Here is a 23,623-nt window from a genome sequence, read left to right as displayed (position 1 = left end):
ATCGGTTGCCTTCCTCAATGCTCAACCAACTGAGCCATTCTGGCCGGGCTCAAGTGAGTCAGTTTTCAAATTTCTCTTGTTCTTCATCAATCCTAAGTAAAAGGAGTAAAGTGAGAGGTGGGAAGAGATGCTTCTTTGAAATAAAGCGAATGTGGGTTTTACTGGGCTAAAATCAAGGTGCGGCAGGGTTGTGTTCCTTGGGTTGATGTATGTGTAAATTAAAATTTTACAGTAAAAAGAATAACTGCTGCAATGTTTTCTCTGAGCCAAAAACATTTGCTTGGATGGTCTTTTAGTATCCTCACACTGAATTACACAAAATTACCTGTATTAAAAAAAAGAAAATTGAAGTCTGCATTTCTGAAATACAATGAAGACTTTCCTAGAGAATCAAGTTATAGCAGTGATGGCGAACCTTTTGAGCTCAGCGTGTCAGCATTTTGAAAAACCCTAACTTAACTCTGCTGCCGTGTCACATATAGAAATTTTTTGATATTTGCAACCATAGTAAAACAAAGATTTATATTTTTGATATTTATTTTATATATTTAAATGCCATTTAACAAAGAAAAATCAACCAAAAAATGAGTTCGCGGGTCACCTCTGACACACATGTCATAGGTTCACCATCATTGAGTTATAGTGTTGAATTACCAGGGGAAGCAGAATAATGGCTCTCCAAAGATGCCCACATCCTACTATCTGGAATCTGTAAATTTGCTGTCTTATATGGCAGAGACTTTGACAGATGTGATTTAGGTTCTGGAGGTTTTTTGTTTTGTTTTTTTTAATATATTTTATTGATTTTTTACAGAGAGGAAGGGAGAGAGATAGTTAGAAACATCGATGGGAGAGAAACATCGATCAGCCGCCTCCTGCACATCTCCTACTGGGGATGTGCCCGCAACCCAGGTACATGCCCTTGACCGGAATCGAACCTGGGACCCTTCAGTCCGCAGGCCGACGCTCTATCCACTGAGCCAAACTGGTTTCGGCTAGGTTCTGGAGTTTGAGATGGATCAATTTTCCTGGATTATCTGGATGGACTCAATCAAATCATGAGAGTCCTTACAAGCAGAAGCCTTTGCCTGCTGTGGCCAGAGAGAGAGGTGTGACAACAGAAGGGTCAGAGAGATACAACGTTGCTATTGTTGAATACGGAGGAAGGGACTACTAGCCAAGGAATGTGTGTGGCCGCTAGAAGCTGGACTTGAAAGGCAAGGAAACAGATTCTTCCCTAGAACCTCCAGAAAGGAACACAACCCTGCACACCTTGATTTTAGCCCAGTAAAGCCCATCTCAGACTTCTCCCCACAGAACTCTATAGTACATTTATATTGTTTTAAGCCACCAACCTTATAGTAATGCAGAAAACTAACATAGTAGTCTATACTCTTTGATGGATAATGAAGAGAATTTCCTTTTGGAGAAAATAATGGCATGTCCTATTAAAAAAACAAAATTTGCCTACTGAACGAGTATAATTTAAGGTAAAGGTTTTCCATAAAAATTTGTAAATATATGCTTTAAGTACATTTTAAACCTTTCAGACAACGGTTCAATGTGAAGTGTTACAAATGGGTGAGTCAACAAACCTCATTCCCATGTAACCCAGCTCTCTAGTCCAAAAACAAGTCTTTGATAGCCCAAAAAACCGAGTACAGGTGACCACCCTTCCCCACACCTGTGGATTACTCACTCAATGAATTCCTCTTTACACTGCTTTAGCATCTCACATGTCTGCTGGATCTCTTGCTCACTTAAAAGTACCAACATCCCAATAGTTAGGTGAAGTTTTTTGGGATTCTGGAAAATGGTGCTATCAACTCCATGATCCTGTTATAAAAGGGAGAAAAACAAGAAACTCAGCCCATACAAAAGCAAGTGGTAGGAATAAAATTTAGAGTACAGACATAAACCCACACATTTATATATAATTAACTAATTTTAACCAAGATGCCAAGACAATTTAATGGAGAAAGGAGAGTCTCTTCAACAAATGATGCTGGGACAATGATTGAATTTGTACACTTAAGATGGGTGTATTTTTGTGGTATGTAAGCTATACCCCAACAAAGCTGTTAAACATAAATATGTGTGTGTATCCTTTTCTTTTTAAGAGCATCCAAGCAATCCTGAAGCAAGTTGATACCTATAACTCAACCTGCTGAGAGCTATTCATGGAATAGTTTAAGAGTGGTCATCTCTTCAAACGCCATATGATTTCACTTACATGTGGAATCTAAGGAGCAACATAAACAAACAAACAAAACAGAAACAGACTTATAGATACAGAGAACAGACTGATGGTTGCCAGAGGGGTGTGGGGTCAGGGAATGGGTGAAAAAGGTGACTGGATTAAGAAGTACAAATTAGTAGTTACAGAAGAGTCATGGGGGTGTTAAATACAGCATAGGGAATATAGTAAATAATATTATAATAATTATGTAAGGTGCCAGGTGAGTACTTGAAATATCAGGGACCTACTTTGTAAATTATTAATATATACTTGTTTAACCACTATGCTGTACAGCTGAAACTAATATAAAATAATATGGAATGTAAACAGTAATTGAAAAATAAAACTTTTGCCCTAACCGGTTTGGCTCAGTGGATAGAGCGTCGGCCTGCAGACTGAAGGGTCCCAGGTTCGATTCTGGTCAAGGGCATGTACCTTGGTTGAGGACACATCCCCAGTGAGGGGTGTGCAGGAGGCAGCTGATCAATGTTTCTCTCTCATCCATGTTTCTAACTCTCTATCCCTTTCCCTTCCTCTCTCTCTAAAAAAAATAATCAATGGAATATATTTTAAAAAAAAAAAAGAAAAAGAAAAGAAAAAATAAAACTTTTTTAAAAGTGCTAACTGGTTTGGTTCCGTGTATAGAGCGTCGGCCTGTGGACTGAAAGGTCCTGGGTTCGATTCCGGTCAAGGGCACATGCCCAAGTTGCAGGCTCAATCCCCAGTAGGGGGTGTGCAGAGGCAGCCAATAAATGATTCTCATCATGGATGTTTCTCTCTCCCACTCTCTTCCTCTCTGAAATCAATAAAAATATATTTTAAAAAATATATTCTCTCTTAAAAAATAAAAATAATTTTAAAAAGGTCTTACCAAAAACCAACACAGACAGTACTTTGACCTTGACTTCTAACCTCCAGAACTGTGAGAAAATAAATCTGTTGTTTAAGCCACTTGGTCTATGGTATTCTGTTATAGCAACCCAAGTTGTCTAATACACCGAGCAATCCTACTGCTGGGGATTTATCCTGAAGATATATTTTCAATAATGTAAAATACATGTGCACAAGGTTAATGAATGGAGCATTATTGGAAAATAAATGTCCTCAAGTATAGAAGATTGGTTGAAAACCATGTATAAACACATGTATAAACTGGCATGAAGTGATTTTTCCAGGACACAATAAATGAAAAAAAATCACAGTGCAGAAGAAAATATAGCTTGTTAACATCTGTATAAAAGAAGGGAAATAAGAAAACACACACAACCTACTATCTTTACAAAAAGGAAGACAGGACAAACAAACCAAAAAGCAAGGAAGTTGGTTCCTCATAAATGACGAGAGCAGGGAGGAAGGGACTTGGGAATGTGCTACACTTCTTCAGGATACGCCCTTCTGTATGGTTCTGACTTTTGGAAGCATGTTGATACTCTACATGTTCAAAATAAAATTAAACTAGGATGCGAGGGGGGGAACTAAATGTTAAAAGTAAACTAAAAATGAACCCACCTGCATTTCAAATGAATACCAAACCCACACTAGAGGGGGTTTAAAAAAGAAAAACTAATCTGAGTAACTTTTGAACACAAAATGTTACTAAATATCTCAGTTGAGGGTTGTTGTTGTTGTTGTTGTTGTTGTTTTGGGGGGGGGGTAAACAAATCCTGAATTCTTTTTTTTTTAAATATATTTTATTGATTTTTTACAGAGAGGAAGGGAGAGGGATAGAGAGTTAGAAGCATCGATGACAGAGAAACATCGATCAGCTGCCTCCTACACATTCCCTACTGGGGATGTGCCCGCAACCAAGGTACATGCCCTTGACAGGAATCGAACCTGGGACCCTTCAGTCCGCAGGCCGACGCTCTATCCATTGAGCCAAACCGGTTAGGGCCTGAATTCTGTTTAGTAGGTTTATTTCTTACAGATGTATGGGCAAAGCAAATCAGAACTATTTTAGATGTATTCTAGGATTAAGCAAATGTGTAAAGAGGGACATAAAAATATGGAATGCAGAGGGAAAGAAAGAACCCTGTAGGGATGGAGGGCAATCGATGATATCTTTGTGAACTCTTGATTTCTAAAATAGATACCGTTGGTTCTCTGTATCCACGGTGTCACAACTGCAGATTCAATCAACTGCAGATCAAAATTATTTTGGGGGAAATTTTTCAGAAAGTTCCAAAAATCAAAACTTGAATTTGTCACGTGCCAAGGACTAGGCTGACTCCACGCAAATGAAGTGATGTGTAGACATACCCTGCTGTAGCCTGTATGCATACAGGTTACATGCTAATTCTATGCCAATTTATATAAGGGACTAGGGATTTTGGTATCTGCAGGGGGTCCTGCGGATATAGAGGGACAACTGTGTATGCACAAACATGTAAGTGTGTATATATGTGTATATGTACATACATACATTTTCTAGCTCTGTCCACAGAAAAGGGTTACATATAAATTATATAATCTCTAATACAAAGACTGTTTGAATTCTTAAGGCTTGGATTCCCCAAAAGACTACAAATTATGTGGCTTTTAGATATCCCATCTATTCCTTCTCCTGCTCTTTTGTATTGTTTTGTTGTGCAGTATTGCAAGTGAACTCAAGTTGACTAAAGTGGTAGGCTCCCAAAGGGTAAGGTAAGGAAAGAAAAGTTCTAGAGGTTCCTTTTTTTAGGTAGTAAAATAATAAATCTGTGTAGTTTTAAACCACAAAGTTTGTGGTCATTTGTTATAATAGCAATAATATACTTATAATTTTAAACTCACAAAAAAAGATGTAAGACTAAAAATAGTATCCTTTATTCATATTTGCCTATTATCAAAATTTTACACTAATTTTTTTTATCATTTTCGTTCTCTTTTTCCCTTTTTTTCTAGACTACTTTAAATTGCATTGTGTATGTTATGGCCCTTTACCTCTAAATACTTCAATATATATTTCCTACAAAACCATAGTTTTTAAAAACATAACAGCCATATAATTTTAATCTTCAATAGATTTAACATTGATACTTTTAGCTATGATTTGCCATCCGCATCCTAATTTTGTCAATCACAGCACTTTTTCCCTTCTAATACGGGATCCAGTCTGGGATCAGGCTTTGTATTTAGCTGTTAAGTCTCTGCAGTCTCCTTGGATCTGGAACATTTCCACAGCTTTTGTCTTTCTTGACATTGACTTTGTTTTTAAAAAAATAGACTACTTCTTTAATAATAATAAACTTAAAAAAATAGAATATGCTTTTAGGGTCTGTCTGATGTGTCCCCATGAGTAGACTCAAGTTATACATTTCTGGCTAAAAATGCCGTCTACTAAGGAAAACTTTTCTCTTACTGAATTATCTAAAATTAATGCAGAGCCAAACAATCTTCAAGGCAATGGCATAAATCCCTAGAGCCACTATTTTTATTTATTTATTTTTTTGCTTGGAATATATCATATTTCCGCCCACATTCTTCTTTGAAATGAATAAAGACCAACATCAAATTTTTACTCCAGGGACTTGGTTACACTGGGCCCTCCTCCAAGTTCACCATTACTTGGAGCTGGAACTATTTTACTCCATTAGGTTAGCCAACCAGGCTGGCGCCTGAAAATTCTTTTTTTTTTAATTTTTATTTACTTATTGATTTTACAGAGAGGAAGAAAGAGGGATAGAGAGTTAGAAACATCGACCAGCTGCCTCCAGCATGCCCCCTACTGGGGATCGAGCCTGCAACCAAGGTACATGCCCTTGACCACAATCAAACCTGGGACCCTTCAGTCCACAGGCCAATGCTCTATCCACAGCGCCAAACTGGTTAGGGCTGGCGCCTGAAAATTCTAATGGTGGTTACCTTCCACAAGGCAAGGAGAAGCAAAGAGTAAAGTAACAGGAATTCCCTGGGGCAGTTTTATCTGGGGGGGTAGGGGGGGAGTGTTCCTTTATGGTTATGTCAAATCAGTAAGCCTCAGTTTCTTTATTTGTTAAATAAGGTTTCATCCAAGGAAAAAAAGCATGCAAAAGCTACCTCCATAGAAAGCATATGTGCAGGCCTATGCCACAGTTCAGAGTTCAAAATCCTGTCCTAACTCAGCAGTCCCAGGTGCAAAACCTTAACTCTCTCATTCAAACTGCAGTTCATGAAAATAATAATAAAAAATAAATTTGGGGGGAAAAACACAAAACTGCAGCTTTGTGATTTACCACTAGCAATCACCACATTATCGCTGGCCCTTCATTGATTTCACTTCTAATCCAGCACTCAGGCTCCCATGGGGCAGAACTGCTGGCAATGCTATCAGCATGAACAATTAACAAGGTACAACGAAATCTAAAAATGTGAAGTTTGGAAAAAGGCCAGTAAGAGAGAAGTATAGATTAGCCCACCATGGAACATTCTCTCTGCTTCTTTAATGCCTGGGTTAAAATTCAGCCATCCTTTCCACACAAATGGAATAAAATGCAGGTGCATCTGCCAGAGCTGTCAGCAAACAAAAGGGAAGCCTCTCTTCAGACTCAGACCCCAAAGACCATGATCCATTACACCAGTTAAGAAAGGAATACTAAGGCCCTGGCTGTTTTTGCTCAGTGGTTGGAGCATTGGCCCTAAGACTGAAAGGTCCCAGATTCAATTCTGGTCAAGAGCACATACCTTGGTTGCAGGCTCAATGCCCACCTCCATTGGAGTACTGCAAGAGACAACCATTTGATGTATCGCACGTCAATGTTTCTCTCTTTCTGTCTCTCCCCTTCCTTTCCACTCTGTCTAAAAATCAATGGAAAAAATATAACCTTGGGTGAGGATTAACAAAAAAATAGAAAAGAAATTAAAAAAGAAAAGAACACTATTAAAAGAACACTAAAAAGAAACGTGTACCACCCAGAATGTAAATAATGTATAGCACTCTGCTTGACAGTACATGCTGAGAGCCAGAGACAAAAACAAAATATTTTTTTAATCCTCAAATTATATTCACATAAATCATCTTTTAGGAACTCGAGGCATAACAAAAGTTTGTAATTCAGGTGTAAAAGGCCTTTAATTGGAATAGAGTCTAAAGTTCTAATTCCAAGTCTGTTACAAACCAGCTGTAATTAGGCAAGCCATTTCAATTCTCTTGACCCTTGGTTTCTTTCTCCGTAAGATAAGGGAGATGGCCTAGTTCACCTCTAGGTCAAAGGTCCTATAAATTTTTTAAATTCTCCCACAATGCCTCTCAATCAGTATAGGTATTTGTGTGGGATCCAGCAATTAAACTCCTGATATTCGATGCAAAGAAAAAGAGGAAATAAGCATGGAAGACTTCCCCTATGCTCATTATATTTTATTTCTTTTTTTATGGCCAAATCCCATAAAATCATTGCTGGGCAGGTGATATAAACCTCATCACAGAGAAACCAAGATGGCGGCATAGGTTAACGCCACTGCCTCAAACAACCACTTCAGAGATATAACTAAAGGACAGAACAGACATCATCCAGAACCACAGGAAGGCTGGCTGAGTGGAAATTCTACAACTAGGAGGAAAGAGAATATCATACCCAGACTCAGAGGAGGCGCAGTGCTGAAGTGAAATACTCAGGTGCGGAGTGCACGCGCGGAGCGGGCTGGCGGCGGAGGGCACGGTTGTTGTTTTCAATTGGGAGGGAGTTTCAGACTCTGAGCTCCAGATCTGGGCGAGTCTCTGGGGACCCAGACTCAAACGGGAGAAGCGGGACTGTCTGGCTTCGGTCGGAACTCGAAGGCAGCTTTCTCTCTGAACTTTGCAGCCATTGCTGGGACTCTGAGAGGCAGAGGCCCTAGGGACGGAACTGAGAGCAGCCATAACTGCTCGCTCCGCCCGCCCTGTAGATCCCCGGGGACCCGCCCCGCCCAAGCCCGGTGCAGAACCATTTGCCGGATAGCCTCAGGCAAAGGCTAGATTAGCACCGCCCTAGAGATCCAGCACAGAAGCTCTCCCACTGCAGACACAGCTGACTCTCATAGCCAGTTAGCCTGGAGGTCAAATCACCCCTGGTATTACCGACAACAATCAAGGCTTAACTACAAGACTGCGCACAAAGACCACTAGGGGGTGCACCAAGAAAAGATAAAAAAATGCGGAGACAAAGAAACAGGACGCAAATGTCAGAAATGGAAGATATGGAGCTCAAAACCACACTTTTAAGGTCTCTCAAGAACTGTCTAGAAGCTGCCAATAAACTTAGTAAGGCCCTCGAAAAGACTGGTGAGACCGCCGATAAATGTAGTGGGATCCTCAAGAAATCTAATGAGACCCTCGATGTTGTGATAAAGAACCAACTAGAAATTAAGCATACACGGACTGAAATAAAGAATATTATACAGACACCCAACAGCAAACCAGAGGAGCGCAAGAATCAAGGCAAAGATTCAAAATGCGAAGAAGCAAAAAACACCCAACCGGAAAAGCAAAATGAAAAAAGAATCCGAAAATACGAAGATAGTGTAAGGAGCCTCTGGGACAGCTTCAAGCGTACCAACATCAGAATTATAGGGGTGCCAGAAGATGAGAGAGAGCAAGATATTGAAAACCTATTTGAAGAAATAATGACAGAAAACTTCCCCCACCTGGTGAAAGAAATAGACTTACAAGTCCAGGAAGCGCAGAGAACCCCAAACAAAAAGGAATCCAAAGAGGACCACACCAAGACACATCATAATTAAAATGCCAAGAGCAAAAGACAAAGAGAGAATCTTAAAAGCAGCAAGAGAAAGAAACTCAGTTACCTACAAGGGAATACCCATACGACTGTCAGCTGATTTCTCAACAGAAACTTTGCAGGCCAGAAGGGAATGGCAAGAAATATTCAAAGTGATGAATACCAAGAACCTACAACCAAGATTACTTTATCCAGCAAAGCTATCATTCAGAACGGAAGGTCAAATAAAGAGCTTCACAGATAAGGAAATGCTAAAGGAGTTCATCACCACCAAACCAGTATTATATGAAATGCTGAAAGGTATCCTTTAAGAAGAGGAAGAGGAAGAAAAAGGTAAAGATACAAATTATGAACAACAAATACACATCTATCAACAAGTGAATGTAAAAATCAAGTGAATAAATAATCTGGTGATCATAATAGAATCAGGGACATAGAAAAGGAATGGACTGACTATTCTTGGGGGGGGAAAGGGGTGTGGGAGATGCGGAAAGAGACTGGACAAAAATCGTGCACCTATGGAAGAGGACAGTGGGTGGGGAGTGAGGGCGTAGGGTGGGGCGGGAACTGGGAGGAGGGGAGTTATGGGGGGAAAAAAGAGGAACAAATGTAATAATCTGAATAATAAAGATTTAATTAAAAAAAAAAAAACACCTCATCACATAGGAAAGTTATTCAAATAAGGCAGACTGGTGAAAAAAGCATTGACTTTGCAAATTCTAAGTCTGCCACCTATCAGCAGTATGAGCCAAAGTGAGTTAATCTCTCTGGAATTCAACTTCATCATCTATAAAACACACAACATTTCCTTCTCAGGGTTGTGCTGAGTATTAAATAAAATATATGTGAAGCAGGGAGACAACCAAGATGGCGGCATAGGTAAACACCTGAATTTACTGCTGCACACAACCACATTAAAACTACAACTAAAAGACAAAACAAATATCATCCAGAACCACGGGAAGGCTGGCTGAGTGGAAATTCTACAACTAGAAGGAAAGAGAAAAGCGCATTGAGTCCGAAGATAGGAGGTACAGAGGTGTGGAAGTGCAGAGGTAGTGCGCATGAAAGAGGCTGGCAGCAGGATATGCTGTTGTCTTTTTCAATCGGGAAGAAGACACAAGTTCCTTACTGCTTTGAACTCCAGTTCCGGGTGAGAATTTGGGGACCCAGACTCATACGAAGAGAAACTGGACTATCTGGCATCGGCTGGAACGTGAGGGCGGTTTTCTCGCAGAGGTGCTTGCAGCGGTCATTGTTCCTGCACGGGGCCCGGGACACAGACCCCGGGACCTCTCCAAGGCTGAACAGACTGGCAGCCATTGTGGTTTGCTCCACCCTGGTGATTCCCTGAGACCCCAGCCCAAGCCATTTACAACCCCACCCAAGCTGTGCGCAGAGGCTTTTGCATATGAATGGCCTGGCCTTTCTCCGCCTAAAAACCTGGGCAGACTCAGTGAGCGCCAAAGCCCCACTGAAGCAAGTCCTGCCCCATAAGGGTGTCTCCAGCACAGAAGTTCTCCCATTGTAGACACAACTGGTCCTCACAGCCAATTGGCCTGGAGGTCAATTCCTCCCAGAGATACCAACAGCAACCAAGGCTTAACTACAATAAGTCTGTGCACACAGCCCACAAAGGGGTGCACCAAGAGTGTCCACCTCAGGTGATTGGGGACGCTGAGCCACTGGGCCCTGTAGGACACCTAGTACACAAAGCCACTCTATCACTACAGCCAAAATGAGGAGACAAAGAAACAGGTCACAAATGAAAGAAATGGAGAAAAGCAAACTACTGGATATAGAGTTCAAAACCACGGTTATAAGGCTACTCAATAATCTTCTAGAAACCTCCGAGAAATATAGTGAGACCCTCAAGGATATGGAAAGGACCAATTAGAAATTAAGCATACATTGACTGAAATGAAGAATAATATACAGAGATCCAACAGCAGACTAGAGGACCCCATGAATCAAGTCAAAGATTTGAAATACAAAGAAGCAAAAAACACCCAACCGGAAAAGCAAAAGGAAAAAAGAATCCAAAAATATGAAGATAGTGCAAGGAGCCTCTGAGACAGCTTCAAGTGTACCAACATCCAAATTATAGGGGTGCCAGAAGAAGAGAGAGAGCAAGATATTGAAAACCTATTTGAAGAAATAATGACAGAAAACTTCCCCTACTTGGTGAAAGAAATAGGCTTACAAGTCCAGGAAGCACAGAGAACCCCAAACAAAAGGAATCCAAAGAGGACCACACCAAGACACATCATAATTAAAATGCCAAGGGCAAAAGACAAAGAGAGAATCTTAAAAGCAGCAAAAGAAAAACAGTTAGCCCTAACTGTTTTGGCTCAGTGGATAGAGTGTCGGCCTGCGGACCGAAAGGTCTCAGGTTCGATTCTGGTCAAGGGCACGTACCTTGGTTGTGGGCACATCCCCAGTAAGAGGTGTGCAGGAGGCAGCTGATCGATGTTTCTCTCTCATCGATGTTTCTAACTCTCTATCTCTCTCCTTTCCTCTCTGTAAAAACTCAATAAAATATAAAAAAAAATTTAAAAAAACAAAACAACAAAAAACACAGTTACCTACAAGGGAGTACCCATACGACTGTCAGCTGATTTCTCAACAGAAACTATGCAGGCCAGAAGGGAGTGGCAAGAAATATTCAAAGTGATGAATACCAAGAACCTACAACCAAGATTACTCTACCCAGCAAAGCTATCATTTAGAATTGAAGGTCAGATAAAAATCTTCACAGATAAGAAAAAGCTAAAGGAGTTCATCACCACCAAACCAGTATTATATGAAATGCTGAAGGGTATTCTTTAAGAAGAGGAAGAAGAAGAAAAAGGTAAAGATAAAAATTATGAACAACAAAGTGACAACAAATACATACCTATCAACAAGTGAATCTAAAAATCAAGTGAATAAAAAATGTGACGAACAGAATAAACTGGTGAATAGAATAGAACCAGGGGCATAGAAAGGGAGTGGACTGACAATTCTCAGGGGGAAGAGGGTGTGGGGGTGCAGGAAGAGACTGGACAAAAATCATACACCTATGGACAAGGACATGGGGGGGGTAAGGGCATATATATATGTGTGTGTGTGTGTGTGTGTGTGTGTGTGTGTGTGTGTGTGTAGCCTCTGGAACACAGTAAAATGGGATAAATACAGGCTTTTCCCTCTTCTAGCTTTTTATATGACTATGCAACACTCTAAACTCTTTGCTCTTCCATCAAAATCACTGGAGTGAGGAATTAGGCTCTGATGAGTCACTTCTATTATTCTTTAAGAATGTTCACAAAAGCTGACTTGATTTGAGCTTATATTAGTGTTATTAATAAAATACCTTATTATGTTAAAGAAACTTCAGAAAACAGGGTTTTGATTGTTCTGGCTTATCAATTCTATCCAGACATAATTACGTGAAAGTGGAAAGGCTCTTAAAAACAAAGGACAAATATTCAAACAGCAGGTTCTAAAACGAACAAGAAAAAAAGTATTTTTATACTGACCATAAAAAAGAATTCATTGTCTACATATCCTTACCATTAAAAATGAGCGAAGAGCATCTCCCCTTCAGTAAAAGATGCATCCCTCTTACCTTTGACGAGCACAATGAATAATTAAGCCTACTTCTAAAAGCTCAACAATTTCTCCATAAGTTACTTATAAGCACAAGTTAGCCATCCATCTACCAATCTATACTTATTTCCAAAGATAGGCACTAATCACTCAAACATCAGTGATAGGTTAATGGTACAGCTCTGTTCCAACCAGACCCTCCGCCTCTTCTTGATGCCACTTTCCCCCGTCCCATATGGTAATCGGTGGTATTACAACAGCTAACACATAAGGACTAGCTATGTGCCATGTTACGCTCTAAACATCTTACATATTAATTCATTTACTCTTTGTATCAACATCAAAGGTGGGGACTATTGTTATCCCCACATTAGAGAAGACCTCTCAAACATCTCTGGAATATACCCCCTCCTAAATATGCCACAGACCCTAGACTTTTTTTCCAACAGGCTGTATTAATAGTCTCACTGGTAGCTGCCTCTCGTGCCTCACTCCTTAACTTTCAACCCATCCTCCACACTGCCTTCAGGATTTTTCTATAATGCTAAATTAATCACATTAGTCTCTACATAAACTCTTTCATAATTCCTTACTACCTATAAAGTACATTCAAAACCCAAAACTCACACAAGACCATTGACAACCAGGTGGATACCATTTGCCTTTCTGCTCTTAACTCCTACCTCTTCCCTACCATACTCTACCCACTTTCTAGGCTTTAGTCTTGCAAACTCCTCACTCTCCCCTGAACATAGTGGACTAGAACACTTGCATTCCTGGCAAGTGCCATCTCCTCTGCCCAAAATGCTCGTCTGCTCCTTGCCATCCTGGCAACTCTTTCTTTCAAGACTCTCTTCAAGTGTCACCTTCTTTTTTTTTTTCTTCTTTTTTTAAAAATACATTTTATTGATTTTTTACAGAGAGGAGGGGGGAGGGATAGAGAGTTAGAAACATCGATGAGAGAGAAACATTGATCAGCTGCCTCCCTACTGGGGATGTGCCAGCAACCAAGGTACATGCCCTTGACCAGAATCGAACCTGGGACCCTTGAGTCCACAGGCTGATGCTCTATCCACTCAGCCAAACCGGCTAGTGCAAGTGTCACCTTCTTTATGGAGCCTTTTCTGACCATTGCACACCCTCTCCTCTGGGTACCCACTGTTCGCCCCTCTAATAGCACACAGACCATAACTATTTCTGTAAGAACACTACTTCTTCCAGAGCATGGGATCCATAAGGGTAGAGTCCATTGTTAGTGCATAATACAGAGCCTGGCAAATTATATACATTTAATAAACAGTGAATGAATGAATAAAAGATAAACACTTGTTCACAACTCTCTGCATCCAAACGGTGCGATATATGTCTGGTCATTTCTTACTATCCTACCCAACATCAGAATTCAATTTACAACTTTTCTTATAACCAAAGACAACTATCCCATCTTCACTCTAAAGTAATCCATAAGGTAATTATAAATCCCAGAACTCCCCTTACACATGAAGAATCCTAAATTATACACTAAAGCTTTTATAAATAAATTTTCTTCTTCAGTGAATAATACTAAGTGAAGAAAAAACTAATCCTAACTGAGGGGAAACCCCAGATCCATTAGCCATTTCTGTGCAGTGTTAGCCTTCACATACAATATAAGCAGAACTATGTAGTTTCTGAAGCTATAACCTATTTGGATTCTCCAGGCAGCCTGAGTAATCCCCTGTAGCTTTAGACAAATCTAGAAGCCTTCAGAATGCTCCACCAAACACAGCTTTGAATTACTGTTTTTCATTACTGATGCACTTTCTACTGAACCCTGCTGTGAGATAAAATGGAATTATAGCAGCATTACTAGCTATAGAATGATGGAGAGATAGACAAGGTTTTAATATACTTCTTGAACTTGCAGACAGTGAGACATCTTTGAATCTTAATGAAAGAGAGGACAGTGAAAAAATAAGGTGCAGTTTATCTGCAGATCACATAGATGAGAAATACCTTGCTGATGCCTCTGAGCAGCTAACCAGCCGTGGCCGGATCCAGGCCGGATCCGCCCGTTTGAAATGAATAAAACTAAAAAAAAAAAGACCGCACCCTTTTATGTAATGATGTTTACTTTGAATTTATATTAGTTCACACAAACACTCCATCCATGCTTTTGTTCCGGCCCTCTGGTCCAGTTTAAGAATCCATTGTGGCCCTCGAGTCAAAAAGTTTGCCCACCCCTGAGCTAAACCCTACATTAAATGCTCAAGCTTAGGGAGCGGAAGCCCAGGGATGATGGTGATAATGTCTGCAGTCAAACAACATTTCTTATATAATTGATCAGCACAAAGGAAGGTGATTTCAGGAAATGCTGTCCTAAAAGGTAAATTTACATTACTTTGGAGCATCAAGGGTGAGGTCAAAGACAAGAATGCTAGAATAGAGAAAAGAGGCCAACTATTTTAAAGGAAGAAAAGAGAAGTTCAAGGAAGAGTGAGGGAAGGACAGGATAAGACCTGAGAATAGAAAACTTGTCTGTTGTATTAAAAATGTGACCTTCATGGCAATGTTTAAAAGTGAAAATTAATGGCTGTGGTAGGCAGAACGACCCTTAGTGACCCTCACTTTTATATAATCCTCTCTCCTTTGAGTGTGGGTGGAACCTGTGAATATGATGAGACATCACTGCTGGGATTATACTGTACTAGAGGCCTGGTGCATGAAATTTGTGCACTCAGCATGGGGGGGGGGGGGGCGGGTGTCCCTCAGCCCAGATTGCAAGAGGGCACAGGCCAGGCCGAGGGTCCCCACGGGTGCATGATCAGGGCTGGGAAGAAACGCAGCAGGATGGCCAGCCAGGGAGGGACGATGAAGGATTCCAGGGTGTGTTTGGCCTGTCTCACTCAGTCCCAAATAGCTGGACCCCACCAGCAAGCTAACCTACTGATCAGAGCATCTGCCCCCTAGTGGTCAGTACACATCATAGCGACTGGTTGACCAATTGACTATCTGCCCCCTGGTGGTGAGTGCACATCATAGCGAGCAGTTGAACGGCCTTAGCATATCATTAGCATATTATGCTTTGATTGGTTGAATGGCCAACTGGATGACCAGACACTTAGCATATTCAGCTTTTATTATATAGGACTAGAGGCCTGGTGCACAAATTCATGCATGGTGGAGTCCCTTGGCTAGGCTGGCGATCAAGGCCTATCTGGGGGCCAGCCGACAGGGGGGGAGGGACTGTGGGGGTTGGCCAGTCGTGGAGGGGGGGCCCGGACGCCTGGGTGGAGAGGCTGCAGAGGTTGTTTGTGGGAGCACACTGACCACCAGGGGGTAGCTCCTGCGTTGAGCATCTGCCCCCTGGTGGTCAGTGTGCCATAGCGACTGGTTGACTGGTTGTTCCAGTCATTCTGGTCATTTGGTTGTAATGGTCGCTTATGCTTTTTTTAAAAAAATATATTTTATTGAATTTTTACAGAGAGGAAGGAAGAGGGATAGAGAGTTAGAAACATCAATGAGAGAGAAACATCGATCAGCTGCCACCTGCACACTCCCTACTGGGTATGTGCCCGCAACCAAGGTACATGCCCTTGACCAGAATCAAACCTGGGACCCTTGAGTCCACAGGCCGACGCTCTATCCACTGAGCCAAACCGGTTAGGCGCTTATGCTTTTATACATATAGATTATAAGGCACAGCCAACCTTAACGTAAGGAGACTATCACAGTGAGCCTGATCTATACACACAAGCTCTTTAGAAAGCAGAGTTTTCTCTGGCTGGTGACAGAAGTCAGAGATCCAAAGTACAAGAAGGATTTAACAAAAGCCAGAGGGATCACATGTAAAGGAAACAGGGACTTGAGACCTATAGCCACAGGAACTGAATTCTGTCAATAATCTGAATGGACTCGGAAGTGGATTCTTCCTCACGGCCTCCAGATAAGAGACCAGTTTTGCCAACATATTGATTTCAGTCTTGAGAGACCCTAAGCAGAAAACCGAGTTGAGCCCACCAGGTCTTCTGATCTACAGAAGTACTACAGAACTGTGAGATGATAAATGAGTGTTGTTTTAAGCTGCCCAGATTGAGGTAATTTACTGTGCAGCAATGGAAAACGAATACAATAGTGTATGGTGCAAAGGTAAACTAATGCACTCATGTTTTCACCTTTCACACCAGAGATCCCAAAAGGACTTAATATATTTGACATGAGGAGTATAAATGCACCTTCCAGAGGTTGGATTCCAATTCTAGTCAGAGTACATGCCCAAGGTAACCACTTGATGTTTCACTCTCATCTCTCTCTCTCTCTCTCTCTCTCTCTCTCTCTCTCTCTCTCTCTCTCTATACATGCCCAAGGTAACCGCTTGATGTTTCCCTCTCACATAGATGTTCCCCACCCCTCCTTCCTCTAAAAATCAATTTCAAAAAAATTTTAACAAAAATACTCTAGACCTGTCCTTAACAGATTTAAAAACAAGCTTTGGAATTATGCTAATCCACAATTTTCCAGAATAAAATCCACTATTTTCCAGAATAAAATTCAAGGCTCTCTAAAGAGAAAAAACAAAATTTGCTCTCAAAAAAGTAAATTCACAATATTCAGCATCCAATAAAAAATTACCAGTCTTACAAGAAGCAGAAAAATGTGACCCATAAGCAGTTTAAAAAATAAATAAATCAGTCAATAGCAATAGATCTAGAATGCTACCATGCTATGGAAGTAACAAGGACTTTAAAATAGCTATTATAAATAAACTAAACTATTTCAAGGATAACATGAATATAATAATGAGTAGAGAAAAGGATAAGATGAAGAAACAAATAGGCCCTGGCCTGTTTTTCTCAGTGGTTAGAGCACTGGCCCGCAGACTGAGGGTTGCAGGTTCGATTCCCAGTCAAGGACACATACCTCAGTTGTGGGCTCGAGTCCCAGCCACAGTTGGGGCCCATGTGGGAGGCAATCAATCGATGTGACTCTCTTACCTAGATGTTTCTACTTGGTCTGAAAATCAATGAAAAAATATATCCTCAGGTGAGGATTTAAAAAAAAAAAGAAGCCAACAAATGAACTTTAAAAGATAAAAAATAAGAGCAAAAATGAAATTCCATTGGATGGAGTTAAACACAGATTACAAACTTTACCGAAAAAATCAGTGCTACATATAAACTATCCAAACTGAAGCAGAGAGAGAAAATGAAGTCTGGAAAACAAATGAACAGAGCTTCAGTCACCTGTGTAGCAACATCAGCTGGTCTAATATATGTGTAATTAGAGTACCAGAAGGAGAAGAAAAAAGATAGTTGAGGAAATAATGCCTGAAAATTATCCAAACTCAGAGCAACATCAGCATGATGGCAAACTAAGAACTAGACCCTCATGCCCCCACAGAAACACCAAATAAACAGTAACATTCGGACCAAAGCAGCTCTGGGAGAACTATAGAAACCAGTTAAGAAGCTGCAACAACCAAGTCAATACCTAACCAAGAGAAAGATTCACTCAAAATGGTAGGAAATTCCATGTTTTCTCTCCACACTGAGTAGCATGATGAAATCCTGTGCCTTCTAGCTCTGTCCAGCCGGGGATGTGAATCACTCCTTTGTCCAGTTTGTCCACGCTGTATGTGTTACCCAACCATTAGTCACTTAGTACTCATCTTGATTATCAGGATCACTTGTCACAGTATTTATACTCAAGTAACTCTTATGTTACTTTAATGGCTCCAAAGTGCAAGAGTAGTGATGCTGACAATGTAGATATGCCAAAGAGAAGCCCTAAACTACTTTATCCTAGTATGTATGTATAGGAGAAAACAGAGTATATGTGTGTGTGTGTGTGTGTTTATATGTATATATATATGGTTCCATACTCTGTGATTTCAGGGATCCATGTGGTGTTAGGACAGATTCCCTGCAGATAAAACCAAGAGATAATACAGCATGCCTACCAAAAAGGCCAAAATCAAAATAAGAGAGATACTACCAAATGTCGGCATGAATGTGGAGGAACCTAAACTCTCATACATCATTAGTAGTAGAAGAAGCATGGCCTCGTTGGGAAAAGGTCTAACAGTTTCCTATAAAAGTAAGCATATACCTACACTTTATCCAACAATTATATTCCTAAGTATTGCCCAAGAAGAATAAAAATATATACTTAATACTAAGATTTCTGCACAAATGATTATATGTAGTAAATTTATTTAACAGCCCAAACTAGAAACCACCCACACATCCATCAACAGTTGAATGGATAAAAAATTTTGGTTCATTCAAGTAAAGAAATACTACTCAGCAATAAAAAGAAATTAACTAATATAACACACACCAACATGAATGACTCTCAAAAATTAATGAATTTTTCTCAGAGAAAAATCAACCAAAACACAAAGGAAGAAGAGTTAAACATATGGAAAAGTCTTAATACCAATAATCATACAAATAAACAGTAAAGCAATGAGCTACTATTTTTTTGTCCACTGAATTACAAAAAGTACATAAAAGAAGGACAACACCCAGTATTGGCAAGGGCAGGAAAAGAAACCTATAGGAAGCTATAGTCTGAAGTATAAAATTCTATAGCATTTCCTGAAGGTAATCTGGATATACATAGCAAAAGCCTCCAACATACACATACTCTTTTTCAACTTCTAGGACTATCCTATCTAATAATAGACAAACATGGTAATTGACCATACCTTCGCTACACCTCCCAATGGCTAATCAGCATGATATGCAAATTAACCACCAACAAAGATGACGGCTAATTTGCATACTGCAGGCAGGGCGGGACAGCGCCATCCCGCCTGCCCTGCCGCCATCCAAGCCTGCTATCTGCAACCCGGGGCGGCGGGCGTCCATGTGAGACCCGACCGGGGGTGGCCGGGTGGAGCAGCAACGATCGGCCGGCCCACCCGGGCATCCCATGGGCGACCCGACCCGGGGCGGCACCCCAACCCCCAGATCGGCCCTGCCGTGTGCACGACCCGGGGAGGCGGGGCAGGCACCGAGGGATTGGGCCTGCCATCTGCCACCCGGGGAGCAGGCCTAAGCCAGCAGGTGGTTATCTCCCAAGGGGTCCCAGACTGTGAGAGGGCACAAGTGGGGCTGAGGGACACTCCCCCACCCTCCCAACCCCGCCAGTGCACAAATGGCTAATATGCAAATCGACCAAATGGCAGAACAACCAGTTGCTATGATTCACACTGACCACCAGGGGGCAGACACTCAACGCAGGAGCTGCCCCCTGGTGGTCAGTGTGCTCTGACAGGGGGAGCACCGCCTGGGCTAGCGGCTGGGGAGTGCAGTGGCGGTAGCAGGAGCCTCTCCCACCCCCACGACAGGTGGATAGCCCTCAACGAGTCCTGGACTGTGAGAGGGTGCAGGCTGGGCTGAGGGACACCACCACCCCCCACTCCCCCGCGCAATGCACAAATGTCGTGCACTGGGCCTTTAGTACTAAATAAGAAACTAAGACTAATGCAGCCCAGCCAGTGTGGTTCAGTGGTTGAGTGTCGACCTATGAACTAGGAGATCACAGTTCGATTCCAGTCAGGGCACATGCCCAGGTTGTGGGCTTGATCCCCAGTGTGGGGCATGCAGAAGGCAGCTGACCAATGATTCTCTCTCATCATTGATGTGTCTATCTCTCTCTCTCTCTCTTCCTCTCTTAAATCATTAAACATATTTTTTTAGGAAGACTAATGCAGAAGAATACTCATAGCATTATTATTTATAATACAAAATAGAATAAATAAAGGTTAAATTTTATATGTCCATATAACAAAATAGTAAGCAGCCATTAAAAGTCAAGTCATCTGAATAGTTAAGGAAATCAAATAATGTTATTTTAGCCATCACTACTATAATTTCCTTCCTAGTCTCCAAAGCAAAGGTAAAATATTTAGGTTTTTGTTCAATGACAAAACAATGATCATGGTATAATGTTTAATTTCAAAGAAAACAGTATATAAAACCATATACAAGACACATATTATTTTTTAAATGTATGTGTGCACACATGCACACACAAATATACCAAAACATTATCTCCCAATGGTGAGGTCATGGGTGACTTTTGTTTTGTTTGTTAATCCACACTCGAGGATATTGTTCCATTGATTTTTAGGGAGAGTGAAAGAGAGAGGGAAAGACAGAGATAAATATTGATGTGAGAGAAACACATCAATTGGTTGCCTCTTGCACAAGCCCCAACCAGAGTCCAGGCCAGGTAGGAGCCTGCAACTAAGATATATGCCCTGGATCAGAATCGAACCCGAGACCTTTTGGTCCACAGGCCAACGCTCTATCCACTGAGCCAAACCAGCAAGGGCCATGTGTGACTTTTTATTAACCCTTTCTGTATTTTCTAAATTTTCTATAATAAATATACATTACTTTCATAATTATTTTAAAAATCAATAATATTTCTTTAAATTACCTAAAAGTATATACAAAAGGAGTTTTAAAATGTATTTTCTGCCCTGGCCAGGTGGCTCAGTTGGTTGGAGTGTCATCCTGTACACCAAAAGGTTGTGGGTTCGATTCCCAGTCAGAGTGGGTAAGGGAAGCAACCAATCCATGTTTCTCTCTCACATAGGTGTTTTTCTCTCTCTCACTCTCATCCCCTCACATCTTTCTCTCCCTTCATCTCTCTCTAAAAATCAATAAAAACATATCATCAGGTGAGGATTTAAAAAAACACTTATTTTGTAATCTAAATTATCTGCTATTATCTTGGTCACAAGCATTTCACTGTTATCCTATATAATAAAAGCTTAATATGCAAATTGTCCCCTCGGGCAGTGGTTCAACCGGGAGTTCAACCAGGAAACCAGAAGTTCGACCACTTGCTATGACCTGCACTGATCACCAGGGGGCGGCACGGACCATGGTGGGCTTTGGCAACGCGGTGCTGGCAGTGGAGGCGCTGCTGGCCCTAATGGGCCCGGACGAGAGCGAGACCATGGCAGAGTGGGACCATGGCGGGATGGCGGAACAGGTGAGCAGGCGGCGCCGGGCCAAGGTGGGTGTGAGCAGGAGCCTGATCGCCCCGCACCAGCGGTGGCAGTGGGGGGCGGGGCCGCTGCCCAGCTAGGTGCTGAGGGAGCTGGGAGGGGGGCCCGGCCCACACCGTCCTGCAGACAGTAACCAGTGGCGGAGGCAGCAGGGGCTTGGCTCCAATCGATCGCCCTGCAGACAGGATGATGGAGCAGGTGAAGGGATGGTGCCAGGCCATGGCAGGGTGCCAGGCGGGACTGCAAGGCTGGGGGCACGAGCTAGAGCAGCCGTGGGCAAACTACAGCCCGCGGGCTGGATCCGGCCTGTTTGAAATGAATAAAACTAAAAAAAAAAAAAAGACCGTACCCTTTTTTGTAATGATGTTTACTTTGAATTTATATTAGTTCACACAAACACTCCATCCATGCTTTTGTTCCGGCCCTCCGGTCCAGTTTAAGAACCCATTGTGGCCCTCGAGTCAAAAAGTTTCCCCACCCCTGAGCTAGAGCCTGATCTCCACAGAACACCCCAAGGGACCCCACCTGTGCACGAATTCGTGCACCAGGCCTCTAGTGTAAGTATAAAAATTCCACATGCAAAATTGTTTTTTTGTTACTAACCCCAAATAAGCCATGACTGTCCAGAGGTGGAAGATCTACAGATAATGACATCTCATTAACATTGCCATCCATAAGGTGCAGGATAGTATGTATATTAAGATGATCCTTTTGTGTCTTAGAATTTTTAAAGAATATTTCAATAATATATAGACACGTATGTGCTAATATGTCTACAGTTTTGTTTTGTTTTGTTTTCAGCTTAGAATTAAAAGAAACCACCAGAAATGGTTACCTTTTTGGTAGAAGAAATTTGTATCTACTGTTTCAATTATGAACCATTTCTGTACTCTTCATTTTTCTTTTAAACTTTTGGTTTGTTTAGTTTGCTACTTACCATGGAGCACTTCTCTAGTACTTCCTCCTGGAACTTCAGGAATCGTTCCTGAACCTCAGCTTCATTGAGGAAAAAGGAAAGAAAGTGAGTGAAGGGCTGCTTTCTTCTAAAAGTGAGCAAAAGAACATCAATCCGAGTTCGGGCTGAAATTACACCACTTCGATGCTGGCCAGTGATTACTGCAAACAAAAAAATATACGATTAACGATATTTATACGATAAATATTTATACGAAAAAATATACGATAAGCATTTGATGTAAGATAGGCGACCTCCTGATACTGTCATATGTGGGGAGCTGCTGAATGTGTACATAATTCTAAACAGCAGACAGAATCAAGAGTAAGAAACTTAAAATGAATTCAGTCTAAGCAGATGAGGTCTTAAAACAAAAAATCCTTAAAGACCAGCTGATGAACTAGAAAAATGAGCTACAAAGCAAACCCTCATACTTTGTTGGTGGAAATGTAAAATGGTGAAGCTGCTGTGAAAAAGTTTGGCAGTTCCTTAAAAAGTTCAAAAAGGCCTGGCAGTGTAGGCTCAGCAGTTGAGCTTGGACCTGTGAACCAGGTGGCCATGCTTCAATTCCCAAGCCTGGTTTGGGGGCTTGATCCCCAGTAGGGGGCATGCAGGAGGCAGCCAATGAATAATTCTCTCTCATCCTTGATATTTCTCTCTCTCTTCCTCTCTCAAATCAATAAAAATATATATATTTTTAAAGTTAAAAAGGAATTACCATATGACTCAGCAATTCCCACACCTAGATAGAAACCCAGCCTAGGCAGTTTGGCTCAGTGGACAGAGCATCGACCTATAGACCAAAGGGTCCCAGGTTCAATTCCAGTCAAGGGCACTTGCCTGGTTGCCGGCTCAATCCCCAGTAGGGGGCGTGCAGGAGGCAGCGGATCAATGATTCTCTCTCATCGTTGGTGTTTCTATCTCCCTTTCTCTCCGAAATCAATAAAAATATAAAACTAACTAAATAAATAAATAAAAATAAAATAAAAATTATTTATATATTACTATAGGATAGCAAAAAATGGGGAACATATTCAACTGTCAATGGTGATTAGGTCTGGGTTTCCTATTATAAAAGACTTCCCTTTATACCAGTATATAATTTCTGCAAGTTTCCATGTTTAAAGCATACAGTAATTATAAAATTAGGGGGGGGAAATAGA

The 23,623-nt window shown here is 41.3% G+C and overlaps 1 protein-coding gene across 9 annotated transcripts in view; it reads right to left on the bottom strand.

Annotated features, from left to right (window-relative positions):
- ASCC1 (activating signal cointegrator 1 complex subunit 1) overlaps positions 1-23,623 on the bottom strand; it is a 96,252-nt gene that overhangs the window by 59,863 nt on the left and 12,766 nt on the right. For all 9 annotated transcript variants that reach the window (XM_059662436.1, XM_059662431.1, XM_059662439.1 and 6 more), the window contains exons 5-6: positions 22,443-22,621; positions 1,700-1,836 (exon numbers count right to left, since the gene is read on the bottom strand). In XM_059662436.1, the coding sequence (XP_059518419.1) occupies positions 1,700-1,836; positions 22,443-22,621 (316 nt within the window). The remainder of the gene's footprint in view (positions 1-1,699; positions 1,837-22,442; positions 22,622-23,623) is intronic.

The sequence above is a fragment of the Myotis daubentonii genome, chromosome 13, assembly GCF_963259705.1.
Source record: "Myotis daubentonii chromosome 13, mMyoDau2.1, whole genome shotgun sequence".
Taxonomy (NCBI): Eukaryota; Metazoa; Chordata; class Mammalia; order Chiroptera; family Vespertilionidae; genus Myotis; species Myotis daubentonii.
This window is presented reverse-complemented; position numbering and strand designations above follow the sequence as displayed.